The sequence below is a fragment of the Nansenia antarctica genome (genome assembly GCF_963989245.1).
Source record: "Nansenia antarctica genome assembly, chromosome: 2".
Lineage (NCBI taxonomy): Eukaryota > Metazoa > Chordata > Actinopteri > Argentiniformes > Microstomatidae > Nansenia > Nansenia antarctica.
In genome coordinates this window covers 15,298,144-15,324,547 of record NC_137675.1, presented here as the reverse complement: position 1 = coordinate 15,324,547, position 26,404 = coordinate 15,298,144, and the positions used below count along the sequence as shown (strand labels likewise).

The 26,404-nt window shown below is 42.8% G+C and overlaps 1 protein-coding gene across 1 annotated transcript; it reads left to right on the top strand.

Annotated features, from left to right (window-relative positions):
- Nucleotides 1–107: 107 nt before the first annotated feature.
- LOC308149859 (ribonuclease inhibitor-like) lies at nt 108–9,690 on the top strand (the record flags this gene model as incomplete). The annotated part of the gene is made up of 8 exons (XM_080522741.1): nt 108–826; nt 935–1,279; nt 1,426–1,599; nt 3,933–4,133; nt 4,294–4,473; nt 4,768–4,941; nt 5,497–5,670; nt 8,954–9,690. The coding sequence occupies 8 exons, from the start codon at nt 108–110 to the stop codon at nt 9,015–9,017; spliced, it is 2,031 nt and encodes a 676-aa protein (XP_080378867.1). The 3' UTR covers nt 9,018–9,690.
- Nucleotides 9,691–26,404: the final 16,714 nt, after the last annotated feature.

Genomic DNA, 26,404 nt, shown 5'->3' with positions numbered 1-26,404 from the left:
ACGCAATGCTCATCAGCAATCATACAAAAGACAGACGACTTGCAGAAACTGCAAGGAAAATCAGTAGACTGGAGCGACTTGCCATGCATCAGTTGATGAAAAACGGTATGGTTGTCTACGAGAAGGACCTGAAAAGGAGTGACATGGATCTCATCGAAGCGTCTGAGTACGCAAAAGCGTTCAGTGACATTTTCAGAGAGGAGATCGGGCCGAACAATACAAAGATGTTCTTCTATGTCCATAGTACCATACAGGAGTACCTTGCAGCAACACATCTTTTTCACGCCCGCATCAAGATCGATGCGAATAAACCGTTCGACCAGAAGATGTACCTTTCGTATATCCTGAAGACTATTGAAGACAAGAGTGTCATCCCGGGCATGATGGAGTGTGCTCTAGACAGCAAGAAAGGGAACTTGGACCTATTCCTGCTCTTTCTTCTTGGCACCTCACGGGACTTCACATTAGTGATACAATCACTGGTCCCCATGGTCCTACCAGACCTTATGGCGGCGGTTGTTGAGCTTCTTAAAGAGAAGGCCTTGGAGAAGGTGTTGATCGATCCGCAGAGGGCCATCAACCTCCTCAGGTGTTTGATGGAAATGAAAGACGAGACCCTACAGAGGGACATCAAGTGCTTTCTCGAGACAGGAATTCCCCCAGATCCAAACCCCATTTTAGCATATGCAAAGTGGTCAGCTGTGGCCTTTGAGTGGTTCTCTTTGAATGGGGGTCGAGAAGATGTGTTCGAGGTGGATCTGGAGTCCAGATCTGACGCGGGTCTCCTGAGGCTGCTGCCAATGGTCAAAGCCTCCAAAACAGCTTTGTAAGTAAGAAATAAATCACCTTTTTTTGAAGATGAATTTACATAACAGTATTACATTAATCGTGGTAGTGGTGTAGGTTAAGACTTTTTCATGTTCTTATCTCTTAGGTTGCATTTCAGCAACCTCACTGTTATAAGCTGCAGTCCGTTGGGCTTAATCCTCACATCAGAGACCTCCTATCTGAGAGATCTGGACCTGGGCTTCAATACCATCAAGGACGGGGGGGTGATGGAGCTCTCTTTAGGACTAGCGCACCAAGAGTGCAGACTGGAGAGACTGAACCTGACCGGTTGTGGAGTGACAAAGACAGGCTGTGAATATCTGGCTGCAGCTCTGAAGGAAAACCGCACTCTGAGAGAGCTGGATCTAAGCTCGAATGAACTAGGAGATTCTGGAGTGTCCATACTTGCTCATGGACTGGACAGACGCCTGGCCAGACTAAATACACTCAAGTAAGTTTTGAACCAGTCAACCTTTAATCGGAAAGTAATCACTTATGCTAACCACTGAGATGATGTAATGCTCCTTCCTCCCAAACCAGTATTGTATCAGTGATTCTGTGTTAAAAGAGTACACTTTCTTCTCCATCTTTTTGTAGGCTCTCGCAATGCAATGTTGGGGAGGAGTCCTGTGCTAAACTGGCTAGCTCTATGATAAAGCTTGTCAGTTGTGACAAGAACACCAAGCTGGATTTAAGCATTAATAACCTAGGAGACCAAGGAGTGATTCAACTTGTTCATACACTGATGCAACTTCACCAACCATATGATGTGTGAGTATTAAATTCACCCTGTAACTGTTAAAGCTTCAAGTAGGCCTATGTATATTTGAGCTCAATGGCCATGATATATCGGTAGCGATCAAGGAACGAGGTCACATGATAAAACACATTCAATGAAGAGCGCTATTTTGGTACAAACAAAGCACTTTATAAAATCTTGTGTGGAGGTTGAGTACTGGCATTTACGTACCTATTTTACATTTTGTTTGTTTACAAGTATATGCACATTATGCCACTATAAATATACATTTTCAAATCCTCAGTTTGACCTAAAAGAACACAGGGCTTAAAGTTCTCCGGCACGGTGCCGGATTTCCGGCGCGGGGGAATTTTGAGAGAGAAAAAAAGAAATCACATGCTATTTGTTTACATCGTAATTTAAAGAGTCATCTTCAGCAAAGAGACAGTTCCGCCTACCAATGGTATCACATTGCTCAAGCCAACCAACGACTTCTAGCCAATCGGAGGCAGAGTAGTGGGGCGGGCCTTAAGAAGTTTGAATGAGTGTAATTTTAGCTTGTAGAGACGTTCGCTTTTAGCAGCCCGCTATGTCGCTAACTTTAGTAAGAGTATTAAAATGGAAGTTTCTTAAACCTGGCGAAGACACAGCTATACTAGAACGGGGAGTAAGGAATAAATGGCGCTGGGCATGGATAGAGGAGAGTAGCAGGGTTTTTCCTGCATAGAGAACTATGAGGCGGCCGCCTCCGTCTCCAGCTCTCGACAAAACTCGTATTTTCTACAAGCGTTGCACTCGGTGGATTTATGTCATTTCTAACTGCAATTGCGGCACTGCGCCGATGTGGTGGCGGGGGCGCTGTTTCACAAATAAGTTAGCTTTCGTGTTTGCTAGCGAAACAGCTGATAGTATGTTGACTGCTCAAGGAGAATACATATTTGAAAGTACAGAATGCCTGAGAGCCTTATATTGCATTATATTACATTATATTTTGAATGGTCATCTGGTGCCTGAATATTGTTTTTTCCTTTACATGTATAATGACATTTCCACCATAAATTGATGGAGAAAGGGCACAAATTGGTGCATATCAATTCACCAGAATGCAAGAAATTAAGTGTTTGATGCTCGTTTAAGGACCTTATGGGACGTGGTGCCAAGATACAATACAAGACATGTATATATTTTATTCTGTATTGTTATAGTGATAGTGGCTTAATAAGTGATGCAATCAGTTTGGCCTTTTAAAGACATCTAAATATATTATTTTATAATATATAAAACAGTATTAATGCATTTTAACATTGAGACATATATTTTGTATTGAGTATAAAACAGTATTAATTAGGGCTGCAACTAACGATTATTTTGGTAGTCGACTAATCTGTCGATTATTTTTCCGATTAGTCGCGATTAGTCGTGTGGCTTTTCGCTGCGCGTAAATGGCGACGCAGAAGCATAAATCCGGCTTAACTAGCTATCTAACCTAACGTTACGCCAAGCTACAGCTGCTCACAGAGCTAGTTGATTGGCTAGCTAGCATTGCTGGCTAGACTACAGACAGCTCACGTTAGTAGGCTACGCTTGGCGCTGTTTATCTTACAGACAGCTCGCTGGTGGACTCAACATAATTGAAATAGCATTCACTTATCAAGCATCATTCATGATCATCCACCATGACTACCTGGTATTTTAATAGCGACCACCCCTCACTTCATTTCATCTCGCGTTCTCCTGGCTTCAACATGGAAAACCCCTGCTACGTAACGTTACATACAAGCGCCTCTGTCTGTCACATGCGTGCCACAGGGCAAATAAATTAATAGCACAAACGCTCATAGCATGTACAGCCCTGTCCATGAGACGTTGTTTTCCAACATGTAACAGTAAAGCTAACATAAACATTACGACCCTAACAATATAACGTTAGCCAGTTGGCTAACAACGTTAGCTAAAACTTACCCAGCTGATTCTTGCATGGCTCCCGTTTAAAATTTTTTTTTTTTTTTTTTTTTTAAAAATAAAAAAATCCCGTTTTTTAAAAATATATCTTTTTATGCGATTAGTCGACAACAACATTTCACGTCGACGAATTTCCGTTATCGATTAGTCGTGACTAATCGACTAATCGTTGCAGCCCTAGTATTAATGCATTTTAACATTGAGACATGTATTTTGTATTGACTATAAAATAGTATTAATGCATTTAAACATTGAGACAAGAAGCTGTCTTCTGTACCCGCTCTCCCAATATCTCAAACTGTGACCCCCCCTCCCCAAGAAAAAGTTTCAGGCACAGGATTTTTTCCCACTTTAAGCCCTGAGAACAGCAAAGCACATAACTACATGCCATTATCTTCACCAGGATGGAATTAACACCACAATGTAACCTGAGCTTGTACTGCTGTAACCTTACGGCGGGATGCTGCAGAGAGCTGGCTGAATATCTAGACGGTGAAACCTGCCCGACTCGGCTGAACTTGAGTAGCAACAAATTGCTGAATTCAGGCGTGATACTGCTCTGCAAAGGCCTGAGTTCAGAGTGGTGTTATCTGCGGGAACTGAAGTATGTCTACCTCAAGAGTTTAGCTTTTCTATCTCTTATTCCAGTAGTAAAATCATTCAAGTGTGCATTTATAATAAATTCATATTGCATGGAGTTGGTTTCTGCTCTGAAATGTGGAAACATAAGAGTATAACAAATAATGTCTCCCCTTTTATTCTAGTCTTGCAAACTGTGGGATCACTGAGGAAGGCTGTGAGGCTCTGGCTTTTGCACTGACTTTCCTCCCCATCTCAACATGCCTAATTGAGCTAGATCTGAGCAGGAATCAACTAACAGACTCAGGAGTCAACCAGCTCGCTGCAGCACTGAAGAATCCATCCTGTCTAATAGATAGACTCAGGTGAAAGCTACAACCAGTACTCCCATATCAGACACATGTGTACTGTGTAACTTTACATGGAACATTCCATTTACATGCTGTTAGCAGTTTGCGTCAAGTGAAATGGTCTTTATTCAACTTGAACATCCCATGACCTTGTGTATTTTTTAAGGATACTTTGTTTAATGGTAACTTTAAATATCCTACCCCACCTACATGAAGTTACTCCTATACCTGTGTAGAAATGTTGTAATAACTCCTAAGAACAAAATTGTATTAACATGTTATTATCCCTGTGCCGCCCTCACCTCCCAGGCTGAGTTATTGTGACCTGACTGAAAAGTGTTGCGCTGCACTCGCCTCAGCCCTCGGCACAGACCACTCACCTCTGACAGAGTTGGACCTCTGCGGAAATGAACTGCATGATCAGGGAGTTAAGATGCTCTGTGTTGCCCTGAGGTTACCACGCTGCAATCTGAAGACATTGTCGTAAGATCATTTATTTGATAGTTATGCAGTGTTTCCTCTATATGCATTTATTGGTGGCGGGCCGCCACGAATGAATTTCCTCCGCCACTAATTGATTCAGTCCACTAAAAAAGAAAAAAAGAAAAAAAAAGAAGAAATCCACCTCAACCATCCCTGCTCAGCAGTCTTACCTGCCGAAATGCTCGGGCACCTGTGTTTTCTCCTCGCAAATAACGGGCTAAAAGTCACCGGTAGTACCATCTAAAAGATACAAAAAGCTGATCTAGCTAGCTAGGTGCACAAATAAGATATCACGTTAAATAAATTCCTGGAGGAAACACTGGTTATGGTTTTGATACCGTAGCACTTAACTTGTATGGTGACAATGACACTTCCTAATGACAGAATATGATTGTCATACATTGTCTCAAATGGTATTCATAAAACATTTAGTCATGCTGAACTTGAATATTAAGTGTGTCAAGCCTTTACTACAACTGTAAGCTTTTAACAAGCTCAATGTAATTAATATGAGGAAAAATAATGTAAAGAGCTTCTACCTCCCTCCTTCTCCAGACTGAGATGCTGTGGAATCAAGGAGGACGGCTTTTCGACCTTGGCCTGGGCTCTGAGGACCAATCCGAAACACCTGACAGAGCTGAATATAATGGGGAACGACCCTGGAGAGTCAGGAGTGAGACTGCTTGTTGACATCCTGGATGACCCATGCTCCAACCTAACGACATTAGAGTGAGTATTGGGGCCAATCCCAATTCCCTTTTCTACCCCTATGGCTCGTTTTCGAGTGTGACTCGATTCGAAGCAAAGGCCTTCGAACAGAGCCACAAGCAAAATCTACCCCTATGAATTGGGACAGCCCTTCATGACGTCAACAACAGTGGTTTAAATAGACGCGGTACGGGTGACGCAATCTCGCAATGCCTTCTTCAGCTGTGTTTATTTCTGTTGCGTGTGCTATAAGGATCTTTTTTCGTTTGTTATCAACACACTGTAGTGTTTAGACGTTCCTTTTTTAGTCTCTTCCGTCAGCGATGTCTTTTTTGTGGACATCGCAATAATGACAATGAATTTAATGACAATGAATGACTCCAACCAAAACAAGTCCATCAGTAGTCATAAAGCGTTGTCCAAAAATCACGTTACCAAGCGCCTTCCTCAGAACAATTCGTCGTCTAGAATCCAAAAATCAATCCATCATAGTGGTGGTCAAAAACGTAGAAAGAGGACCTCTTGGGGACGCGGCCACATTTGCCCGTGAAGGAGAGATGACAAATAAGCGGAAACATTTCTCAGTAGAGTCGAACGGTGATAGATCATCATCCTTTACGCGTATCCTTAACTGTAGTTACATTTCGCGTGTCATATGCCATTAGACATGGAAATATGTCAATGCGCGGCTGTCATGCACAAATCAGCTTGTAACGTTAGACACACAGCACACAGCACATCGGCATGATAACGTTTTGTTGTTGTTGTGCTTGTTATAAAGAAAAGGTCTATAATCAGGGGTGCACATAACTGGTGCGCCAGTGCGCATGCGTCGCCAAAATGCATGCTGCGCGGCAGATCAGCGGCAGATCAGCGCTTTTGCGCACCAACAGCTGGGTCCAAGAAGTAAGCGTAAGCCCCACTAAGTAACTATTTGCCGTCCCCTCAGCCCGACGAGTAATCCATCACGACGACCACGGCGACTCCCCTCACGAAAACATTCGGAAAGTATCGTAACTCGTACTTTCATTCCGCGTATCGCGTATCGCATGGTTATCACGGTTATCACGCCGACACGTGAACATTCAGTCCCGAACGACTCGTCGCTAAAAGGAAAAACAACACCAAGGGACTTCACGTTTCTTTTCTCTGAAGCTTTCAAACGTCCAGACGTTTGTTTTACAGCTTCATTATCGCACCTAGACCCCTGACCCAGGGAATATGGTTGGGAATTCTATTAGAAGAAAAAAATTTGCACAATCAAAATAATGAGCTATTTAAAGTGATAGCCTATACAACATCCTCTACCATGGTTGAAATTGAGGACAGTATTAACAGCAGTCAAGAGAGCAGTGACGATGATGATTAAGCTTGTAGCATAAATAAATGCTTAGGCTGTAACTTTTTGTTGAAAAGTTGATTTCAGTGTTTACAGAACAGAGCAGTGCTTAAAGAGATGTCAGTTGATTTCATTGTGTTTAAAGAACAGACATTCAGTTAGCGCTTAAAGAGATGTCAGTTGATTTCATTGTATTTAAAGGAGTCTGACAGACTTTCATGCTTAAAGAGCAGTCATTTGATTTTGCATTTGTTTCTTTTGTTTTTCACACAATCATTTGTTCGTTCATCTTTATTTATGAATACATGTCGTTTTGCTAATATAAGTTATCCATGTATCCCTTTTTTATCCATCCTGTGGGACGGGTCGTGACTCGCGAGCTCAGGGAGCACCAAGCGGCATCCCTAGGTGCTCCTCTGAGCACTGGCCCCAAAAAGTTATGTGCACCCCTGTCTATAATGCATTGAAATGAATGATACAACCCATTAATAATATTACATAATAACAACTGCTCGGATTAGATTGCGGGTGGAAATAGGTCAAAATGCGCATCATGTACAAGTCAGCCGAACGTTTGATAGATAACTTTACATATGTGTACCATCATCCGCTGTCAAACGCCACAGGTAATCATTGATTTATGATTGTACATCTCTGAAATGCTCGACTGTCATGCAGCGTTGCGTTACTGTAACGTTAGACACAGCACCGACATAAAAGCGATTTTTGGGTTATGCGTGTTATAAATAAAAGGTCTATAATGCATTGTAATGACATTAAACTAAGACAACAAGATGGTTATCATAATTTTTCAAATCTTTATTAATAAGTAATTACAGAGAATTAAAATGACATTTCCGCATTGAATAGAGGGACATAAGATTTCTGTAGATGATTCGCAATGCATCATGGAATCAAGGGGTACGGATTCAAAGCTAGTCTGGTCCTGAAATCGCTCGAAACGAAGTAATAGTTAGCCCTCCCCCTTACCCCTAGCCCTCGATGAAATATGAATTGGGACAGCCCTCGCCCTAAACGTGAACGCGCAAATCGAGCCATAGGGGTGAAAACGAAGGGCTAGGGGTGAATTGGGACGGGGCCTTGGTGTCGAAACAAAGCCCTCAAAACCTTCCATCCCTATAACCTAAATGAGGAACTCTATTTGAATTGTTTTCTGTCATTCCTGTTCTACATGCTTTTCTAGTGTATTTATATGTGATTCTATAATACACAGCTCCATGACCTCTCTTTCTCTCTTCTCATCACCCCTGCTGCCTGTTTATACTTAATAGCCTACACAGCAGGTATATGTTTATGTGTGCGTGTGTGTGTGTACCCTTTTGCTTGTACAGCACGGATGATGGCTTATACGCTGAAACGTTTGCTCTTTATTTTTTCACTTCATTGTTTTAGCACCTTGCACTTCCACTTTCGTGTCGTTTAATTTCAAGTGAATTCAAGTGATTAGGCTACTTTTTGCATCTCGGCTTCCTGCCTCTTCCATTTAAGATTTGATTGCGACCACCCTTTTGAAGTGAATGTTGCTATTTTTTCATTATGCACTAGCCACCTACACTTTTAACCAGCCTAGACACAGACCAGGGGAGGCTGGTGGAGGCAGAAATCGCAGGAAAGGGTCATTGTAATGCATGGGATGGAATGAGGAATAGTATCAAACACGTTTTGGATACCATTTCTCATTCCGTTCCATGCATTACAATGACCCTTTCCTCCGATTTCTACCTCCCCTGGCGCAGACCCTCATTTTGCTCTTCTAAAACAAAACGAACAGTAAGACATGAGGAGAGTGAATATTAGTGCCAAAGCAAACAGAAATTCAAAGTGGATAGAACTTGGCTGTTGGGTACATTGGCATAATTAGTATATGAGTGTAGGCCTGCAGTATATGTCCCATGGTCAGTCAAGTGGAATATTCTTTTGTAACATTATTCTTTTTCATTCCAGCATTGTGGTTGAGGCAGACCGTGACCAACAAACATCGCACCATCTCAGCAAATTGGCGTGGTGATCCCAGAAATCTTTGAGGAACCTGAACTTCACAAACCTGAACTTCCAGAGTGAAGATGCTGCTCAACTGGTTGGTTTGCCAGTCACTGAATGACATGAGTGAGCCAATGCTGCCCTCTACTGGACAGGATGGTTTTGACTACTGAGTTGATTGATACAAAGAATGTTAAATACAATCATTTTGCAATACTGACGTGCCTTGTCCAACGGGGTAAAATACAGGGCAAGTATCTTGAAAATTATTATATGTACATGTATGTATGAGGACTTCTATACTGCCAACCCCTGATTTGAAGATCAGGGATAGATTCCATGGGGGAGAATGTGAAAGCTGCAATAATGTGTTTTTTTTGTTTTTTTTTACATGCTAGTTGGCACTTCCCTCTACTTCTGATTTCGGGTCTTTTTAGTGTTGTCACTGTAATTTAAAATGAATAAATATGTTCCAACATTTGTATTATGGTCAGTATGCTACTCTTTTCTAAATTCTGTAACATTTTTTATAAATTAATTTTCAATTGTTGGTCAACTGTAAAGATGTGAGGTTACAATAAAGAAATGTTTTATTTATGTGGAAAACTTGATAAACCAAATTCAGATGTGCATGACAGTACCAACTGTTCTAGTATTGTAGATATATTTTTTAAATTATTATTACGGTTTATATCTGTGGTCAAGGAGTCACTGATTGACTGCTAATGAGTTATGTTTGTAATACTCACAGCTTAATTGACCCATCTGCAAATAAAGTTCCAAATGTGTATTTTTGAAATGTCTTTGCTGTGTGTTTTCTTCCTTGTTTGTTGAATGTGTGTGTAGATTGTCAGCTCCTGAGGCGAACCAGCGACCGTCCGATTGCTAGCCAGCCTCTCTAACCTTTATTCTACCGTCGCACAATCAGAGGTAGTGAGAGTCTGAGTCTCTCTCTCTCAATAGAATGCCATTATTATTTACTGAAAGTGGCGGTGAAGGGCTTGGCCATGGCTTTTCCCATTGTAAACAGTCTGGCCAGGAAGAAAGGCTTGCATGAGCTGGAGGGTCCACTCTCCCTGGGACGACGTCATAGCATATTGGTCTTTGAGGGAACTTGTATGAGAAAGAAAGCTGACTAAATATCCTCAGGGTGAACATTGGCTTTTGTTAGCATATGGTTAAGTACTGTACATGGTAATGACTGACATGTACAAACAATTCCAACAAGTAGTCCATTTTAATTTTTACTTAACGGCTTGGTTGGTGTCGGAGGACACTGGTTGTCTTTAGTTCCCTTTTTTTTGTTTTCCCTCTGACTTCTGGATGACAAATAAGAACATTGTTAGATTGATTCACACACAACACAACAGCAAACAAAAAGTAGAGATAACTTACCGGCGAAGGAGAGAGAAGAAATTCGACACCCCTATCGTACCGCAGGGTCTCTTCGGTGCAGCAGTCATCTCAATGCAGAAGAGATGTGAGGAGAAAAAGAGAGAGGATGAGGCTATGGAGCTGTGCCTTCCGAGAAGAGCGCAGCCCGCAGCGCCCGTGACCCAGCCACGGCAGTCATATGCGCAGGCTATCTCTCGCCCGGCCCCTGCTTTCAAGATCCCCAGAGCGGCTGGACAGCAAGCAGCGCCCCAGGCACCCAGAGGTCCCAGGAAACCATGGGCCAGAAAACAGGGAGCAGGTGTAGTGTTTAGACCCGGATAGTTGATCCAGGGGTTTGCAACACAGATTAAGACAATGAAGCAGTGTTTTAGTTGAGCAGGAGGTTTAATCTACATCCATGAGCCAATTGGAAACTGGAGATGTTCAGGGAAGCGTTGTCTTCTCAATTGCATCATCCAGTCCAGGAAGTACAGGATGACATAACTCCAGAGAGCTTATCGGTCACAGAGTGCTGTGTCTGTGGGGGACTCTCAGGAACACAGGGCAGTTTAATCAGATTATAATCCAGCCATGCATTTAAAGCTTAGTCTGGTCAGCCCATGCCCAGTTCTGTCTGTGCCATCAGCCCGCTGTCATAGCTTCCGTGCTAAACATCATGACAATGGTTAACTTGACGAAGGCTTCTGTTGAAACATGGTTTGTAATGCAGCAGTAAAGCACTGGGGAGCATGGTTACACAACTGTGGACCTTTCCTTTCTTTAACTGGTACTGTATTATGTTTTTTCACCAGTTCTCTGAAAAAGATGGGCAGGTAGACAGACAGACAGGCAGACAGACAAACAAACATAGACAGACAGGCAGGCAGGTAGACTAGCAGACAGACAAGCTGACACACAGACAGTCAGAAATGCAGTTAGGCAGGCAGACAGAGAAACAGACAGGCAGGCAGGCAGGCAGCCAGCCAGCCAGGCTGCCAGACAGACACGCAGGCAAAGACAGACAGGCAGACAGCCAGCCAGCTAGACTGAGGAGTCCCATACAGCCAGACGTCCATGTGACCAAGGCATAACACTGTGGTCCAGTAGTTAAATCAATATGAACTCCACAGAGAGTCCATCAATATGGAGCTAGACCACACTGTCACTGTTGGATAGGCTGCTGCTTTCCTCAGCCTAGGACTTCTGGGGCAGTTTCATTTCAAACGGATGAACCCCCTATACAGTTGATATATTGCTATACACTACAGTAATTACTGTCTCATGCTCAATTCATGTAAGGAAACTGTCACACTCAAGAAAGGAAACTGGTCACATTCACCATAGAATGTATACTTAAACAAACCATTTTATTTTTTATTTACTTTCTCTTCCATTACTCAGGATATTTAAGATCATACACAGCACTGTATTCACAGTCCAACGAAAAAATTAAAAAAATTAAGTGCAGAATACCTGACCATTAAATGAGGCAGAAGACATAAAAGAAAACATACAGATGCTTGTATGGCTTGAGCACTAATGCCCGATTAAGCTCTATTCAGCAATATGCAAGCCCAGACTGGCTAAGCTGATAATGCAATTATATTTTCCTAGACAACCATGAGTCATTCCTCTAAAGTCATACAGTGACAGTTGACTCTAACCTTCTGACTGACCATCCACAGTAGTAGGGACTATCCCATTAAATGATACTCGTTACATTCACTGTGCATTTATTGTTGCCGCTGGATACGGAGGATGAGGTCTCTGATCTCCGCTCGCTTGGTCTTCATCCGTGTCTGGGGAAACCATTTCCCCAAGTCCATGGGGGGTTGGAAAGTCTGCGGTGGGTTCTAAATTCAGAACAGAAAAGAAAATGCGTATCCATCACAAGTTCCACAACATGTGTACTGGATTATGCTAAATGTGTCTCATTACTGGCCAATTCTAGTATGTGCCAATCTGACTGTCGAACAACGTTTAAACGCCATTTAATCCAGACAGACGCATGTGTGTGGAAAGTGTTTATCCATCACAAATAAATTAGGAAATGCCTAATGTCCGCCTGCGCCCCCCAGTACCTCACTGACCTTCTCTTTCAACACACCCCTTCCCGGGAACCTGCGGTCCTCAGACATGGGTCTGCTCTCCACCCCCCGCACCAGCCGGGGGCAGAGCTTTCAGTGTGGCAGCTCCCACCCTCTGGAACACTCTCCCCACAGCGATCCGCACTGCTCCTACCCTGGATACTTTTAAATCAGCCCTCAAAACCCACCTGTTCTCTAAGGCCTTTGGCCTCTAGTCTAGTTTTTCACTCTCGTTGTCTTTGTTTATTTGCTTTGTTTTTCTGTTCTGTCTGTCTGTCTGTCTGTCTGTCTATGAAATGTGTTAAGCGTCCTTGGGTTTGAGAAAGGCGCTATATAAATCTAAGATATTATTATTATTATTATAAATGTGAAACATTGCGTATAATGATCAGAACTGATCTTGGACTGTCTACCCCGACCTGAAAGAAGCTCTCCACGTATTGGAGCAGATAGACTGTCTACCCCGACCTGAAAGAAGCTCTCCACGTATTGGAGCAGATAGACTGTCTACCCCGACCTGAAAGAAGCTCTCCACGTATTGGAGCAGGTAGACTGTCTACCCCGACCTGAAAGAAGCTCTCCACGTATTGGAGCAGATAGACTGTCTACCCCGACCTGAAAGAAGCTCTCCACGTATTGGAGCAGGTAGACTGTCTACCCCGACCTGAAAGAAGCTCTCCACGTATTGGAGCAGGTAGACTGTCTACCCCGACCTGAAAGAAGCTCTCCACGTATTGGAGCAGATAGACTGTCTACCCCGACCTGAAAGAAGCTCTCCACGTATTGGAGCAGATAGACTGTCTACCCCGACCTGAAAGAAGCTCTCCACGTATTGGAGCAGATAGACTGTCTACCCCGACCTGAAAGAAGCTCTCCACGTATTGGAGCAGATAGACTGTCTACCCCGACCTGAAAGAAGCTCTCCACGTATTGGAGCAGATAGACTGTCTACCCCGACCTGAAAGAAGCTCTCCACGTATTGGAGCAGATAGACTGTCTACCCCGACCTGAAAGAAGCTCTCCACGTATTGGAGCAGATAGACTGTCTACCCCGACCTGAAAGAAGCTCTCCACGTATTGGAGCAGATAGACTGTCTACCCCGACCTGAAAGAAGCTCTCCACGTATTGGAGCAGATAGACTGTCTACCCCGACCTGAAAGAAGCTCTCCACGTATTGGAGCAGATAGACTGTCTACCCCGACCTGAAAGAAGCTCTCCACGTATTGGAGCAGATAGACTGTCTACCCCGACCTGAAAGAAGCTCTCCACGTATTGGAGCAGATAGACTGTCTACCCCGACCTGAAAGAAGCTCTCCACGTATTGGAGCAGATAGACTGTCTACCCCGACCTGAAAGAAGCTCTCCACGTATTGGAGCAGATAGACTGTCTACCCCGACCTGAAAGAAGCTCTCCACGTATTGGAGCAGGTAGACGCCACAGTCGCTGTAGTTGTTCTGCTGAGGGACCCGTGGGTTGGAGCCTCTCATGGAGAAACTCCTCTGGGTGCCTTTCCTCTCCTCCCACTCCACCTCCAAGTATCTGAAGAGAATTAACAGAATTCAGGGTTTTCATATCACACTAGAAGAGCCATGAGAGTTCACGGTGACCCCTGTGAGTAAAAAAAAAAATCTATCTTTGCACTCGATCAAATATCAGGACCCTCCTTTCATGACTTTTCCTAGATATGTGCGTTCTACCACCCAGTATCCTTACATTTTCAACATCACTTCAGGATAAGATAGTATAAAGCTGTTTTGCAGTTTTTCCGTGTAGGGCAGGCTAAAAAAAGAAGTGCCATCTAGTGATCTCTGTGTGTAAATAGCAGATTTACATTCTAAAAAGGGGGTCTATTTGACCCCCAAGGCAGCGCTACTAGTAGGTAATAGGCACGGGTGTTGTAGTGTTAACTCCTTCAGTGGCATGGGTGAATAATAAAGTCGCCCAAACTGTCAACACTCTTTTATTCATTTTGGTGAATAAAGAGCACCACGGGCAACGTTATTCACCAAAAAATGCATAAATTATGATGCTTCATTTTGTAGCCAATCAAAGTATAGTTGCTAGGTTAATATCACATAATACGCCGGAGGTGGATGGCAGCGTTTTATTATATTATAATAAAACACTTCGCACTCTAGGTGGTGAGTGTTCCGGAATTCTTTGGCAGTTGATGAGTTAAAGAAAATGACCTGCTAACTAACAAATGAACAGAAGGTAATTGTCTTACTCTTGCAGGGTCTTCACCACCCGATTTCTAGCGTGGCCACCCAGGGAGTCCATGATCAGGATACAGGGTCTGTTTCAGGTAAATAGGATTGGATACGATTAACAGTCATTGAAGCCTTTCTACAATATTCCTTTCACTTTTCCATGAAGTAGGCTCCTAGAAATTCAGAGTGAATTACTGTGGTGCCATCTAGTGACAGTAAAGCGAACAACACAGCACCAAGAGACGAGAGAGATCAAACTACACTTCTCTGAGCCTGTTAGATGGTGACGGTGAACCGAGGTAGTAGGACTCACTGTTTATAGGTTGTAGGTTTGGACAAGATCTCACTACTGTCCTGCTGTTCATCTTCATTCAACTTGTCCTTGAAAAAAAAAGAGAGAGAGAGAGAGAGAGAGGGGGTTTGGAATCAGTGTTAGTAGGTTAGTAGAATCAACCATTTTGAGGTCTTGGGCGCAGTGGTTCAAAACTTTTAATCTGGATCAGAATCAGGCAATGTATCTGGCTGATTCCGAGTCGTATAGGGCAAATCAGCCAGCTCGATCTGATCCTGGATAACAAAAAAGAATCAGGATCATTCTGATCCAGATTAAAAGTTCTGAACAACTGGGCCTTGATGACGACATCTTAAAGAGATGGAGTGAAGTTATATTCCACCTATGGAGTCTTGCCTGCGATTAAACGTTTACTTTTCAGAGAGATATTACCTCAGAATGTATGTTTAGGTATAGGGCTGAGGGTGTTGATGGGGGTGGGGCCTCCGGGCCTCCGGGGGAGGTGGATGGCGGCGTGCAGCAGGAAGGGTCAGGGACAGACTGGGGATCCTCTAGGCCAGGGAAGCAGAGGACTGCCAGGAACCAGTGAGCCCTGGAGGAGACGAGAGGGTTTCAACAAGGACAGGAGGAGGAGAGGTAGGAAAGAGGAGGCAACTCAAGTAAACGTACGAAAGGGAAACCGAAATTCAGAGATTACTCTTACCCGAAAAAGTCTCACAATGATTTATGACACAACATATGCTTTTCATTGTGTCACATCCCCCATGTTCTGACCAACTGTGAGAGTACAGGAAGGGGGGAGGACTCACGATTTATTAATGGGGACAAAGATGAAGTCCTTCTGGAACAGGTCCACGTTCCTGGTCCATGTTCTGACCAGCCGGTGCCGCCGTCTCTTCGCACTGGAATGTAGTCGGGAGTTTTTGCACAAAACCAACAGAATATGTGACACGTTCTAGTGTTTTGGTCCGCATGTCGGCATTCGATTTAACGTTCTGACTTTTCTTTCGAAAAAAGTTAATACATTTCCGCGTTGTTGAAACTCAATGACGCATCGCTAGTCAACTAACACAGCTTGTTTTATGAGCCTGCTAACAATGTAAAGTAAGGTTATAGGTAGCAGAGGGGATTACTCACAGAATCCATTGCGTTGCAGTACTTTGGCTTGACTAGCGAGTTTGTGTTGTGATTCTCACCAATGTTGTAATGTATTTCCGTGTTTCAAAATAAAAGTCCCAACATTTTGATTGGTTGCCGCCATGCGGACCAAAACACTAGAATGTGTCACATATTCCACGCGGACTCTGTAATAATTGCATCTTTTACAACTTCTGCAATCCCTGGCAATACACTACAGCACGTTACACATGGCATGAAATTAATGTACAGCACAGCTGAGCGTGTATGACAGTCAGGATGTCCCGTGCTTACGATAGGCCCTCCTTTCCTGAGCTTGTTCCCTGCTCTGTCTGAGTGAGCCGCTTGTAGAAGAAGGAGCTGAAAATGTGAGTCCTGCTAGCGTCCTCTTCCTTTAGCTCTGCCAGGACCAAGTACCTTCATGAACCATAAAGAGCCACGCTGAGCAATGCAAAACACCACAGGAATGGCATGTTTTTGGGGATTATCAACTACACATATTTAGACCGTTTAGCAGACACTTTTATCCAAAGCGACCATACAGGACCGTGAACCCAAGGGAGGCCGGCGGTGGGGGAAATCAGAGGACGGGCTCATTGTAATGCATGGAATGGAATGAGAAATGCTACCGCAAACATGGGTGATTGATACCGTTCCTCATTCCATCTGTTACAATGAGCTCGTCCTCTGATTTCTCTCTGTCAGCCTCCACTGCCTGTTCAAGGGAAGCAAGGTTGCTTCACTCACTTCAAGTAAAAGTCGATGATGACATCGTTGAGGAACTCTCCCTGGCTGAGGCAGTGGAGGTCTTCATTGGTGACAGATATACTTCCTCTGGCCGGGGGAGGCGGGTACAGGATCAGCCTGGTCACATGACCCCCCCCAAAACATCATGACAGAGTCAAACAAAACAACGGATTTTGCACTGAACTGTTTGAACTACACTTTTGTATGACACGTGATATATAAATAATGTTTGATTATTTGATTCATTGCAGTATTCACAACACCAACACCAATGGAGCTTCAACATTGACCCCCGCCCCTGACCACCCCCCCGGCCACCACCACAGACAATACAAATAGTTTTTTGAGCATCTGGTTATCAACCAGTTCTATATACATTTCTATATAAATCCAGTCTGTTTGTATCTCCATCATTATCATCACAATGAAGTTCACCCACACCTCTGGACCGGCCCAGCGAACGCCTCAACTACGTCATCATCGATGGCTACCACCAAGTCATCTTTGGCCTCCACTACGTCATCGTCGTCGTCATCGTCATCATCATCATCATCTTCATTACTGTCAAAGATACGTGTTGGCGGAGAGAGCTGAGGGGGCGGGGTTTGTGTGCGTAGATACTGACTGGAGATCTCGGAGACCTTCCACTGACACCTCTCAGGGGTCTGAGAGGACCTACAGGGGTACAGGGGACTCTGGGGGGGTGTAGGGCGAGAGCTGCCAGGCCTCTTGTGGGGCACAGGGGGACAGAGAATAGTGTTTACGAACTCCTGCTGAAAGGCGTCAGAAGGCCGAGGAGTTCCAGAAGCGTACGGAAAGGTCTTGGAGACCTTCTGCCAAGATAAAGACAGAGAGAGGACACATTACATAACCAGAACTGTGATGTGGTGATCAGAGAAGGCTGGTGGGGATCGATGACAGAATACAGCACTCCTAACCTCAACAACGAACAATTTGTTACCTTCATACAAGTTCAACTAAACGACTCACCACATTTCGAGGACATTTGGGGACTGAGGACGATGCATCTAGATCAGTCGCGATGCTCTCCCTTCTGATTTGCATAAGGTTGGCTGCTCTGAACGGCAGGCTTCTTGTGAAGTCCACCACAGAGTTCGCCCTGCCGATCTCAGCCAAGATTTTATTGAGCTGAGATTGGACCAGTTCCGATAGCGCCGTCGTACACACCAAGATGATATAGTTCTCACCGAGACCTGTGAAAAGTCAACAAAACAAAGACCCATCTTAAATAAGGACAGCAAAGCTAAACTGAGTTTATTTTTAATATCCTGACACAGCAGAACTATTATTGACTTGATATATGCACTCCATGCGTGTGTCAAGTCAGGAACCTCAGCCTATGGAAGGTAAAGTCTACTGTACAGTACAACAAGGGAGGCTGGTGGAGGCAGAAATCGGAGGATGAGTTACTGTAATGCAAGGAATGGTGTGTTGGATTTGCCATTCCTCATTCCATTCCAGACAGTGAGGCCGTCCTCTGATTTCTACCTCCACCAGCCTCGCCTGCTGTACAGGTAGCTGTTGTGTGTGTGTGTGTGTGTGTGTGTGTGTGTGTGTGTGTGTGCTCTGGGTGACCTACTTAGAGCCTTGCTGTCGTACCAGAAGCCCCCCAGGGTGCGGCTCATCCCCAGCAGGAGGCGCAGACGGTGACACTCCCACTCGGTGGTCTTGAGGTAGAGGGAGGCCGTACTCTCGCCGAAGCACTGCTCGCAGCTGGTCAGAGCAGAGGCCGGGAGACGCACTGACACCAATGGATTAAACCAATCATTTCATTTCATTTCAATTCACTTCCATCCCATTCAGTGAAATCATGCGTGGCGACTAAGCACATACAAGAAGACCAGGGGAGGCTAGTGGAGGTAGAAATCGGAGGATGGGTCTATCGTAAAGCATGGAATGGAGTGAGGAATGGTATCAAACACGTGTTCCTCATTCCACTCCATGCATTACAATGAGCCTGTCCTCCCATTTCTACCTCCACCAAGCCTCCCCATTTCTACCTCCACCAAGCCTCCCCATTTCTACCTCCACCAGCCTCCCCTGAAGAAGACATCCCATATAAGTCATAGAATATTGTGCAATAATACATCAGAGAGTTCAGCATGGCTGCACCTACCCTCTGGAACTCCCTCCCCACAATGATCCGCAATGCCCCCACCCTGGACTCCTTCAAATCAGCCCTTAAAACCCATCTGTTCACCAAGGCCTTTGGCCCCTAGTCACTGTTTTGCTTTGTTTGTTTTCTGTTTTGTCTGTCTGACCATTCCCCTTTAGAATTGTAAAGTGTCCTTGGGTTTTTGAAAGGTGCTATAGAAATCGAAGTTATTATTATTATTACATGACATGATATTTAGGGACAGAAACATCTCAAGAGCCTTTGCATACTGCAGGTAGGTATAGTATACCTAACTCACCTCATGTTCCTATTCTTACCTTGGTCATCAATGTGAATGTATTCTGTTGTAAACTGAGGAAAGAAAAAGTCATTGAGTCAATGCAATAAAACAATATCTGTATCATCTAAATGGGAAATCGGAAACATAACATACCGGTACATCTGGGGGGTATTCCATCAACGTCGCTAAAGAAAAATACAGGTTTATTTTTGATAAGTCTCGCAAGTTTCAGCAAAATACACCTGGATTTTCCTTTAGCGATGTTGATGGAATACCCCCCTGGCGTGTCTAACACAGTACACGGAGATACTATTATGTAAAGTGGGAACTCACAGTGACAGGCTCTGTGATATTCCTCCTCAGTGTCCCTATTCTGGCAAACCTACAGTCCAACCTGACAGCTCCTACAACTCCTCCTCTCTTCTTAGGAGGAGGAGGAGAGGATGGAATAGCTGCCTTGCTTTTACTCTGTTTGGAGGAGGAGGGTTTTTTGAACACCAGATTTCCAAGCTGTCAAAAGGAAAACAATTGAATCAAATGAAATAAGCCACACGACAGAGACAGTGATGAAAGATGTTCATTGAAATAAACAATCACCCACAATGCAGTGCTTCAAACAGAAATGAAAAAGTTCACATATTGATATGTGAATCACGTTCATTGAGTAAACAATTTGATCAGCAGTCCCCCCAGATTCCAGTCATGCATTCAATTGACCTACGGTATCAATGACAAACACTGCTACAGTGCATATTAATTACTGTTATTAAAGAGTTTCTCCAAAGTACCGAATCTGTCATGCGCATCTTCCTTGGTATTCGGATCTTGATGTCACAGGGATTGCTGGTGAAATAATCATCATCAGCTGTGTCCACACTTCCACCAGGGGGCGATGGTGAGGACAGGGTGTAGCTGGCAGTTCCCCTGGTGAAGCTCGCTGCTCCTGAGATATTTTGATCATCGTCGCTAGACTGCACAACTAAATGAAAAAAGAAAAAAAAGAAGTTGAACACAAAAATAATGAGAGTTATGTCAGACACCGGATTCACTGCAGGGTTCCTACAAGTTTCAAAAAGTCACATTTTAGACCTTTTAGAGCTTTTTTTAGACCTCTTGGAATATCATTTTAGACCTATTCGCGACACACCATATAGCTTTTTGTCATCCTCGAGGTGTGTTTGTGGTCGAGGTCGAATAGATGATGTCCTTATTTAACTTCTGCTCAATAGAACACTGCTTATACACCAATGTATTTATCCCAGACATCTAGTGTTTGTAATCATCAATCAACAACCTTGCATACCATAGGGATTTACCTGCCGTTTCTGGGGGCGGGAAGTGTATCCTGGTTGATATCGGTCTTGGTAAATGCGGTGTGCCACCACTCCTATGAAACAAAAGTTTGCTAGATCATGATTAATGTTTCCGAATCAATGTCTAATTCTTTTTTCTTTTAAAACAGGTGAGATCATCTTGAGGTCCAAACCTGAAAGTGTTGTTCTGATTCTGAACGGCAGAAAAAGCATGGTGGAAGACTCTGGTTTGGACCACTACCCCATGGGAGGGTATTGGGCTGATGTACCTGTTGTGGATCGGACCACACTGCACTGTTCCAGGTTGAGAACTGAGAAACACCCAAAAAAAAAGCATTCACATTCAGTTATGATGAGATAATATTTGAAGTACTGGATTGTCACTGTCCTAGCGACTGTCCTAGGTGCCAGGTGGTGGAACGAGCTTCCCACTGCTGTCAGGACTGCTGTCACTACCTATCTTCTGCTATAGTTGAAGACTGAAGGCCCATCTCTTCAGGTGACATCTTGACTGTCCCTCCTAAAGACCTCTTCGACCCCACTACTCCTATGTACAGTTTCTCTACTGTAATGACATGACTGATGATTCACTTACTTTAGACAATGTACAAATGTACTTGTTGTAAGTCACTTTGAGACAAGGCGGCTGCTAAATGTCTAAAATGTAAATGTACACCGAAGTAATCCCCTGGAGGTTATCAAACATTGGCAAGAGTAAACTAAACGTCATGGATTAAACACATGACTTACCACTTTGACATATTCCCGATCCCCAACATATTGCAGCCTGTGGCATTTCCTCTAAGAGATTTCTTCATTGGTTTGTTTTGTTTAGCATTGAGGTCTTTCATTTTCAGAAACTGTTGGGAATGTTCTGTAAATGATCACATTGCTGAGTGGGAAGAGAAACAGACAAGTTACTACTGTTAGCTTAGCTAGTTGGCTGTGGAGCTTACCAAAATGTTGTGAATAAGCAGCTAAATAATGGAAAACGTAGTAGCCTAACCAATGCACAAACTAAGGCTGCGTTCGTAAATTCGCTCTGAGAGCGCCGGAGCGCACACTGGGTTAACGTCATAAAGGGATCAAGTAATTAGATTGGACAAGAGGCACACCATGAGTGCTGATCAGATTTCCAGAGCGTATTTACGAACGCAGCCTTACTGACTTGGCTAGTTCATTGCTACATCATGTTAGCAATCTGAATGGTTGAAATGGCAGAGCACACAACCCATATAATCACTCCTTGCCTGTCACTCTCCGACTGGAACTCATTGGTAAGGCTAGCGTGCTAACGTTTAATGTACAATTATACGTTTAAATTAATACAATACATACATAGTAATTCACATAATTATTCGAATTATTCATTGTAAATCACAGACGTGTTCTAATCAATATTTGGGGACGACGAAAGTACAAGTGGCACCCCTACCTTTGCTCACCTTGTTTTCCAATTATCTACTTTGTTTGTTTGTTGTCATCATCAAGAACAGTCTTCTTCTTCTTCTTTTTATTTGATTGGCGGTTGGCAACCAGCTTAAGGTGCATTACCGCCACCTACTGGACTGTGTGGCGCATTACCACCCCCTACCGGACTGTGTGGAACGTTAGCTTGACAGGTGGAAAATTGTAAATGAAATAAATAAACAAAATGGTGGGGAGGGGTAGGGGGAAAAATGTAAATGAAAGAAATAAACAAAATGGTGGGGAGGGGTAGGGTTAAATCCTACCTATCAATCCTGTTTCTTTCAGATATTTAATTACCTGGTTATTTACTGTATCTGTGTTTCCAAGTAAGTTCCCTACAGTAAACCTTAACTTAGCTTTCTGAATTGCTGCTTTCAGGAGCTTTCTCTGTTCTTCATATTTTCCACATTCCAGCAGCACATGCTGAACAGATTCCGGGTTATTGCAGTGTGCACAAATGCCGTTTGGGTGTTTTCCTATTCTGTAAAGTGTGTCATTCAACCCAGTATGACCTATCCTGAGCCGGTTCCTGCCCATCCTACTTCCTATTCCGACTTTCTTTTGAATGTTAAACAAATGCCTTCCTGTTTCATTTCTGTTCCAGTTTTCTTGCCATAGTTCCTGCATGTGTTTGTTAATGATTGATTTTACCTCAGCTTTACTAAGTGGAATATCCATTTCTATTGATTCTGATTTAAGTGACTGCTTAGCTAATATATCCGCATCTTCATTTCCTTCTACCCCTACATGAGCAGGAACCCAAACAAAGCAAACAGTGATATCCATACTATATATTACATAAATTAAATGATGGATCTTGAAAACAATATCCTGTCTGCATGATTTCAACGATCTGATACTTGACAGTGCTGCCCAACTGTCAGAGGCAATGAGTGCATTACTAACCCTATTCTCTACCAACCATTCTAATGCTGTCAATATTGCTAGGAGCTCCACTGTGTACACTGATAAATGATCAGTGGTTCTTTTTTTAATTCCTGTTTTATACTGTGGGAAGAATACTGCAGCTCCTGTACGTCCTGTCTCTGGGTCTTTTGAGCCATCTGTAAAAATTAAGAACTTGCCTGTAGTGCTGACCAATATAGTTTTGTACCACATTCCCAGGATGTGCATGTTTGGACTTCTTTCGTAGTTCTTGCTGTATATCTAAATCTACTAATGGATTCACATATAACCAGGGTGGAATAATTGAGTGCGGGATTACTGGACTATACCGTAATTTATCTAAATCGTACCTTTTTGCTATTGTATTCCCTATCCATCCAAAACTCATATAATGTGTCTTATTATGCTCCCAACAATCTTGTACAATAGACCTAGTTGGATGTGAACTATTCTGACCTTGGAGATTAACCCAGTAAGCTAACAATAGTTTAATTCTGCGTATCCACAGTGGCTGTTCCCCAACTTCAACTTGTATTGCTGCTACTGGGGATGTTTTAAAAGCTCCACTACATATTCTAAGTCCTTGTGATTGTTGCACATCCAACTTTTTAAGATGGCTTACTGCTGCTGACATGTATCCTAGTCCCCAATCTCTCCCTGACAGGCATCTTAACAGGTTATTGACCTTTTTACATTTATCTTTTACTTTATCCGTGTGCTGTTTCCAGGTCAACTTTTCATCAAATAAAACACCAAGGAATCTAATTACATGAACCTGTTCTAAAGTATGCCCATATAATTTCAATGACACTTCTCTCGATCGTTTAGAAAAAACTATTACCTGTGTTTTAGGTATAGATAATTTGAACCCCCACTCATTTGCCCATTGTTCCACCTTCTCAATTGCAATCTGCATTTTCTTCTCTATGTATCTCAGATTCCGCCCCCTTATCCACAAGGTCCCGTCATCTGCATACAAAGACTTCCCTATTCCTTTTTCTATTTGTTCAAAGATGTCATTAATCATGACATTGAATAATACTGGACTACAAACACTCCCCTGTGGAGTCCCATTCTCAACCCTGTATTCCTTTGAATGTTCTGTCCCTACCCTTATCTGTATTGTCCTGCCAAAAAGAAAATCTAACACCCAGTTATATAACCTACCATCTACCCCCAGTTTACTTAATTTGATTAGCAATCCTTCCTTCCACAACATATCATAAGCTTTCTCAACATCGAAAAAGACAGCTAACACCATTTCTTTGTTAGTTTGAGCTTTCCTAATTTCTGACTCAAGACGTAAAATGGAATCCATAGTATTTCTTCCTCTACGGAACCCACTTTGAAAAGGAGAGAACAACTCTTTACTTTCTAAATAGTATGTTAGCCTTTCTGTGATCATTCGCTCCATAGTTTTCCCTAACTGTGATGTAAGTGCTATTGGTCTGTAGCTTGATGGATCTGATGGGTCTTTACCTGGTTTTAAAATAGGTACAATGATTGAGTGTTTCCATTTGTTTGGAATTTTACCTGATTCCCACACTTTATTAAACAACTTTAATACTACATGTAATGCATGATCCTTCATATGAGCTAACATACTATAGCAAATACCATCCTTCCCTGGTGATGATTGCCTCCTCACATTTACAGCCCTTTTTAATTCAAGCAATGTAAAAGGTAAATCTAAACTATCCCTTGTTGCACTCTTCTTTACATTAACATCTATATTCTGAGCAAGAATTGTATCCCTACGGTGTCTAGCATTTACTGTTAAATTACCTGAACTGTGAACTTTCACGAGTGTTTCTGCCAGAAGTTCTGCCTTATCTTTATTACTGACTGCTGATTTATTGCTACCTGTCAACACTGGTATTACATAATTCCTTTTAATTCCACTCATTCTTCGGATCATTCCCCATATATCAGACAGCTTAGTCTCCCTTCCTATCGTATTACAATATTTCCTCCAGTATGTCCGTTTAGCTGTTTTTATAGTTTTCCTAACTACTGCTTGTGCCCTTTTATATTGAATTAATGATTCCAGAGAATGATGTTTTTTCAACTGTCTAAATGAACTATTCCTATGCTTAACTGCTTGCCAACACTCTTTATCCCACCAAGGTACATTCTTCCTATCTTTACACCCTTTACTCATCGGTATTGTTTCCTGTACTGACTCTATAATGGCTGACACCAACTTCTCATTAAACTCATCCACATCTAATATTTCCTCTCTAAGTAACGGTTCAACCTTGACCCAACTAATTTGCTGAAAGTTCTCCCAGTCAGCTTTATCCAACTTCCATCTCGGTATCTTAATGTCCTCTTCTTGATTTACTTCTACTCCAAGCATAATACTTATAGGGTAATGATCACTCCCCACTGTAGACTCCCTTAACACTTCCCAATTTGTGATACCTGCAATTCCCATTGAAGCCAGTGTTAAATCTATTGCACTCTCCTTATTTTGAGCACTATTATATCTAGTACCTCTCCCATCATTCATACACACCAATCCCTTATCCTCTATAAATTCCTCTATAATTAAACCATTTGCATCTGTTCTTTCACCCCCCCCACAATGCACTGTGTGCATTAAAGTCCCCACACCATATCACTTTACCCTGTGCTTGTGCACCCACCATATCTAATGTGTCATGACATAATCTTTTACATGGATTATAATAGTTCACTATTACAAACTCATCTTTCCCTGTCCAAATTTTCACCACTATTGAGTCAATAGTATTGACTCATGTTCTTTCCCCAAGTTAATTACTTTGAATATTGTCCCATTTTTAACAAATGTAGCCACACCACCACCATTCCCATTCTTCCTATCATTCCGAATACCTACATAACCCTGTATTACAAAATCCCATTGCGGTCTCAACCATGTTTCCTGTATACATATTACATTAGGTTTCTTTTGTAAGTCTACAACAAATTTTTTAAATTCCTGCCCATTAGAAATCAAACTCCTTGCATTCCATTGGAGGATAGTTAATACCATTATTATATGTCTGAACATGTCTTTGATTGAGATGATTCCTCGACACTACTAGTACCTGGTTCATTAAGCGCATCTACTACATCTCCCCACTCCATCCCTTGCGCATTTAAGTACTTTCTGGCAGACTTAACTATAATCTTAATTCTATCTGTTCTACTATGTATTTGGGCAGCTCCATTGATAACATCAGCAATAAAAAGCACAAAATCAATTTTCTTTACAATCAATGTGTCATCCTGACTTTTTCCACACGGCGCTGTAGGCCTACTTTCTCCTCCCTTCATGTTATTCCCTTCCTTTGCCACAATAACTGGTTTGGGGATTTGCTTAACTGCTTCTGCATAAGACAGCCCTTGCTCAGCTTTAACCTTTTGAACTTCTCTCATGCGTTTGAATACCTCACACCCCCCATATGCTGCACTGTGATTGCCACCACAATTA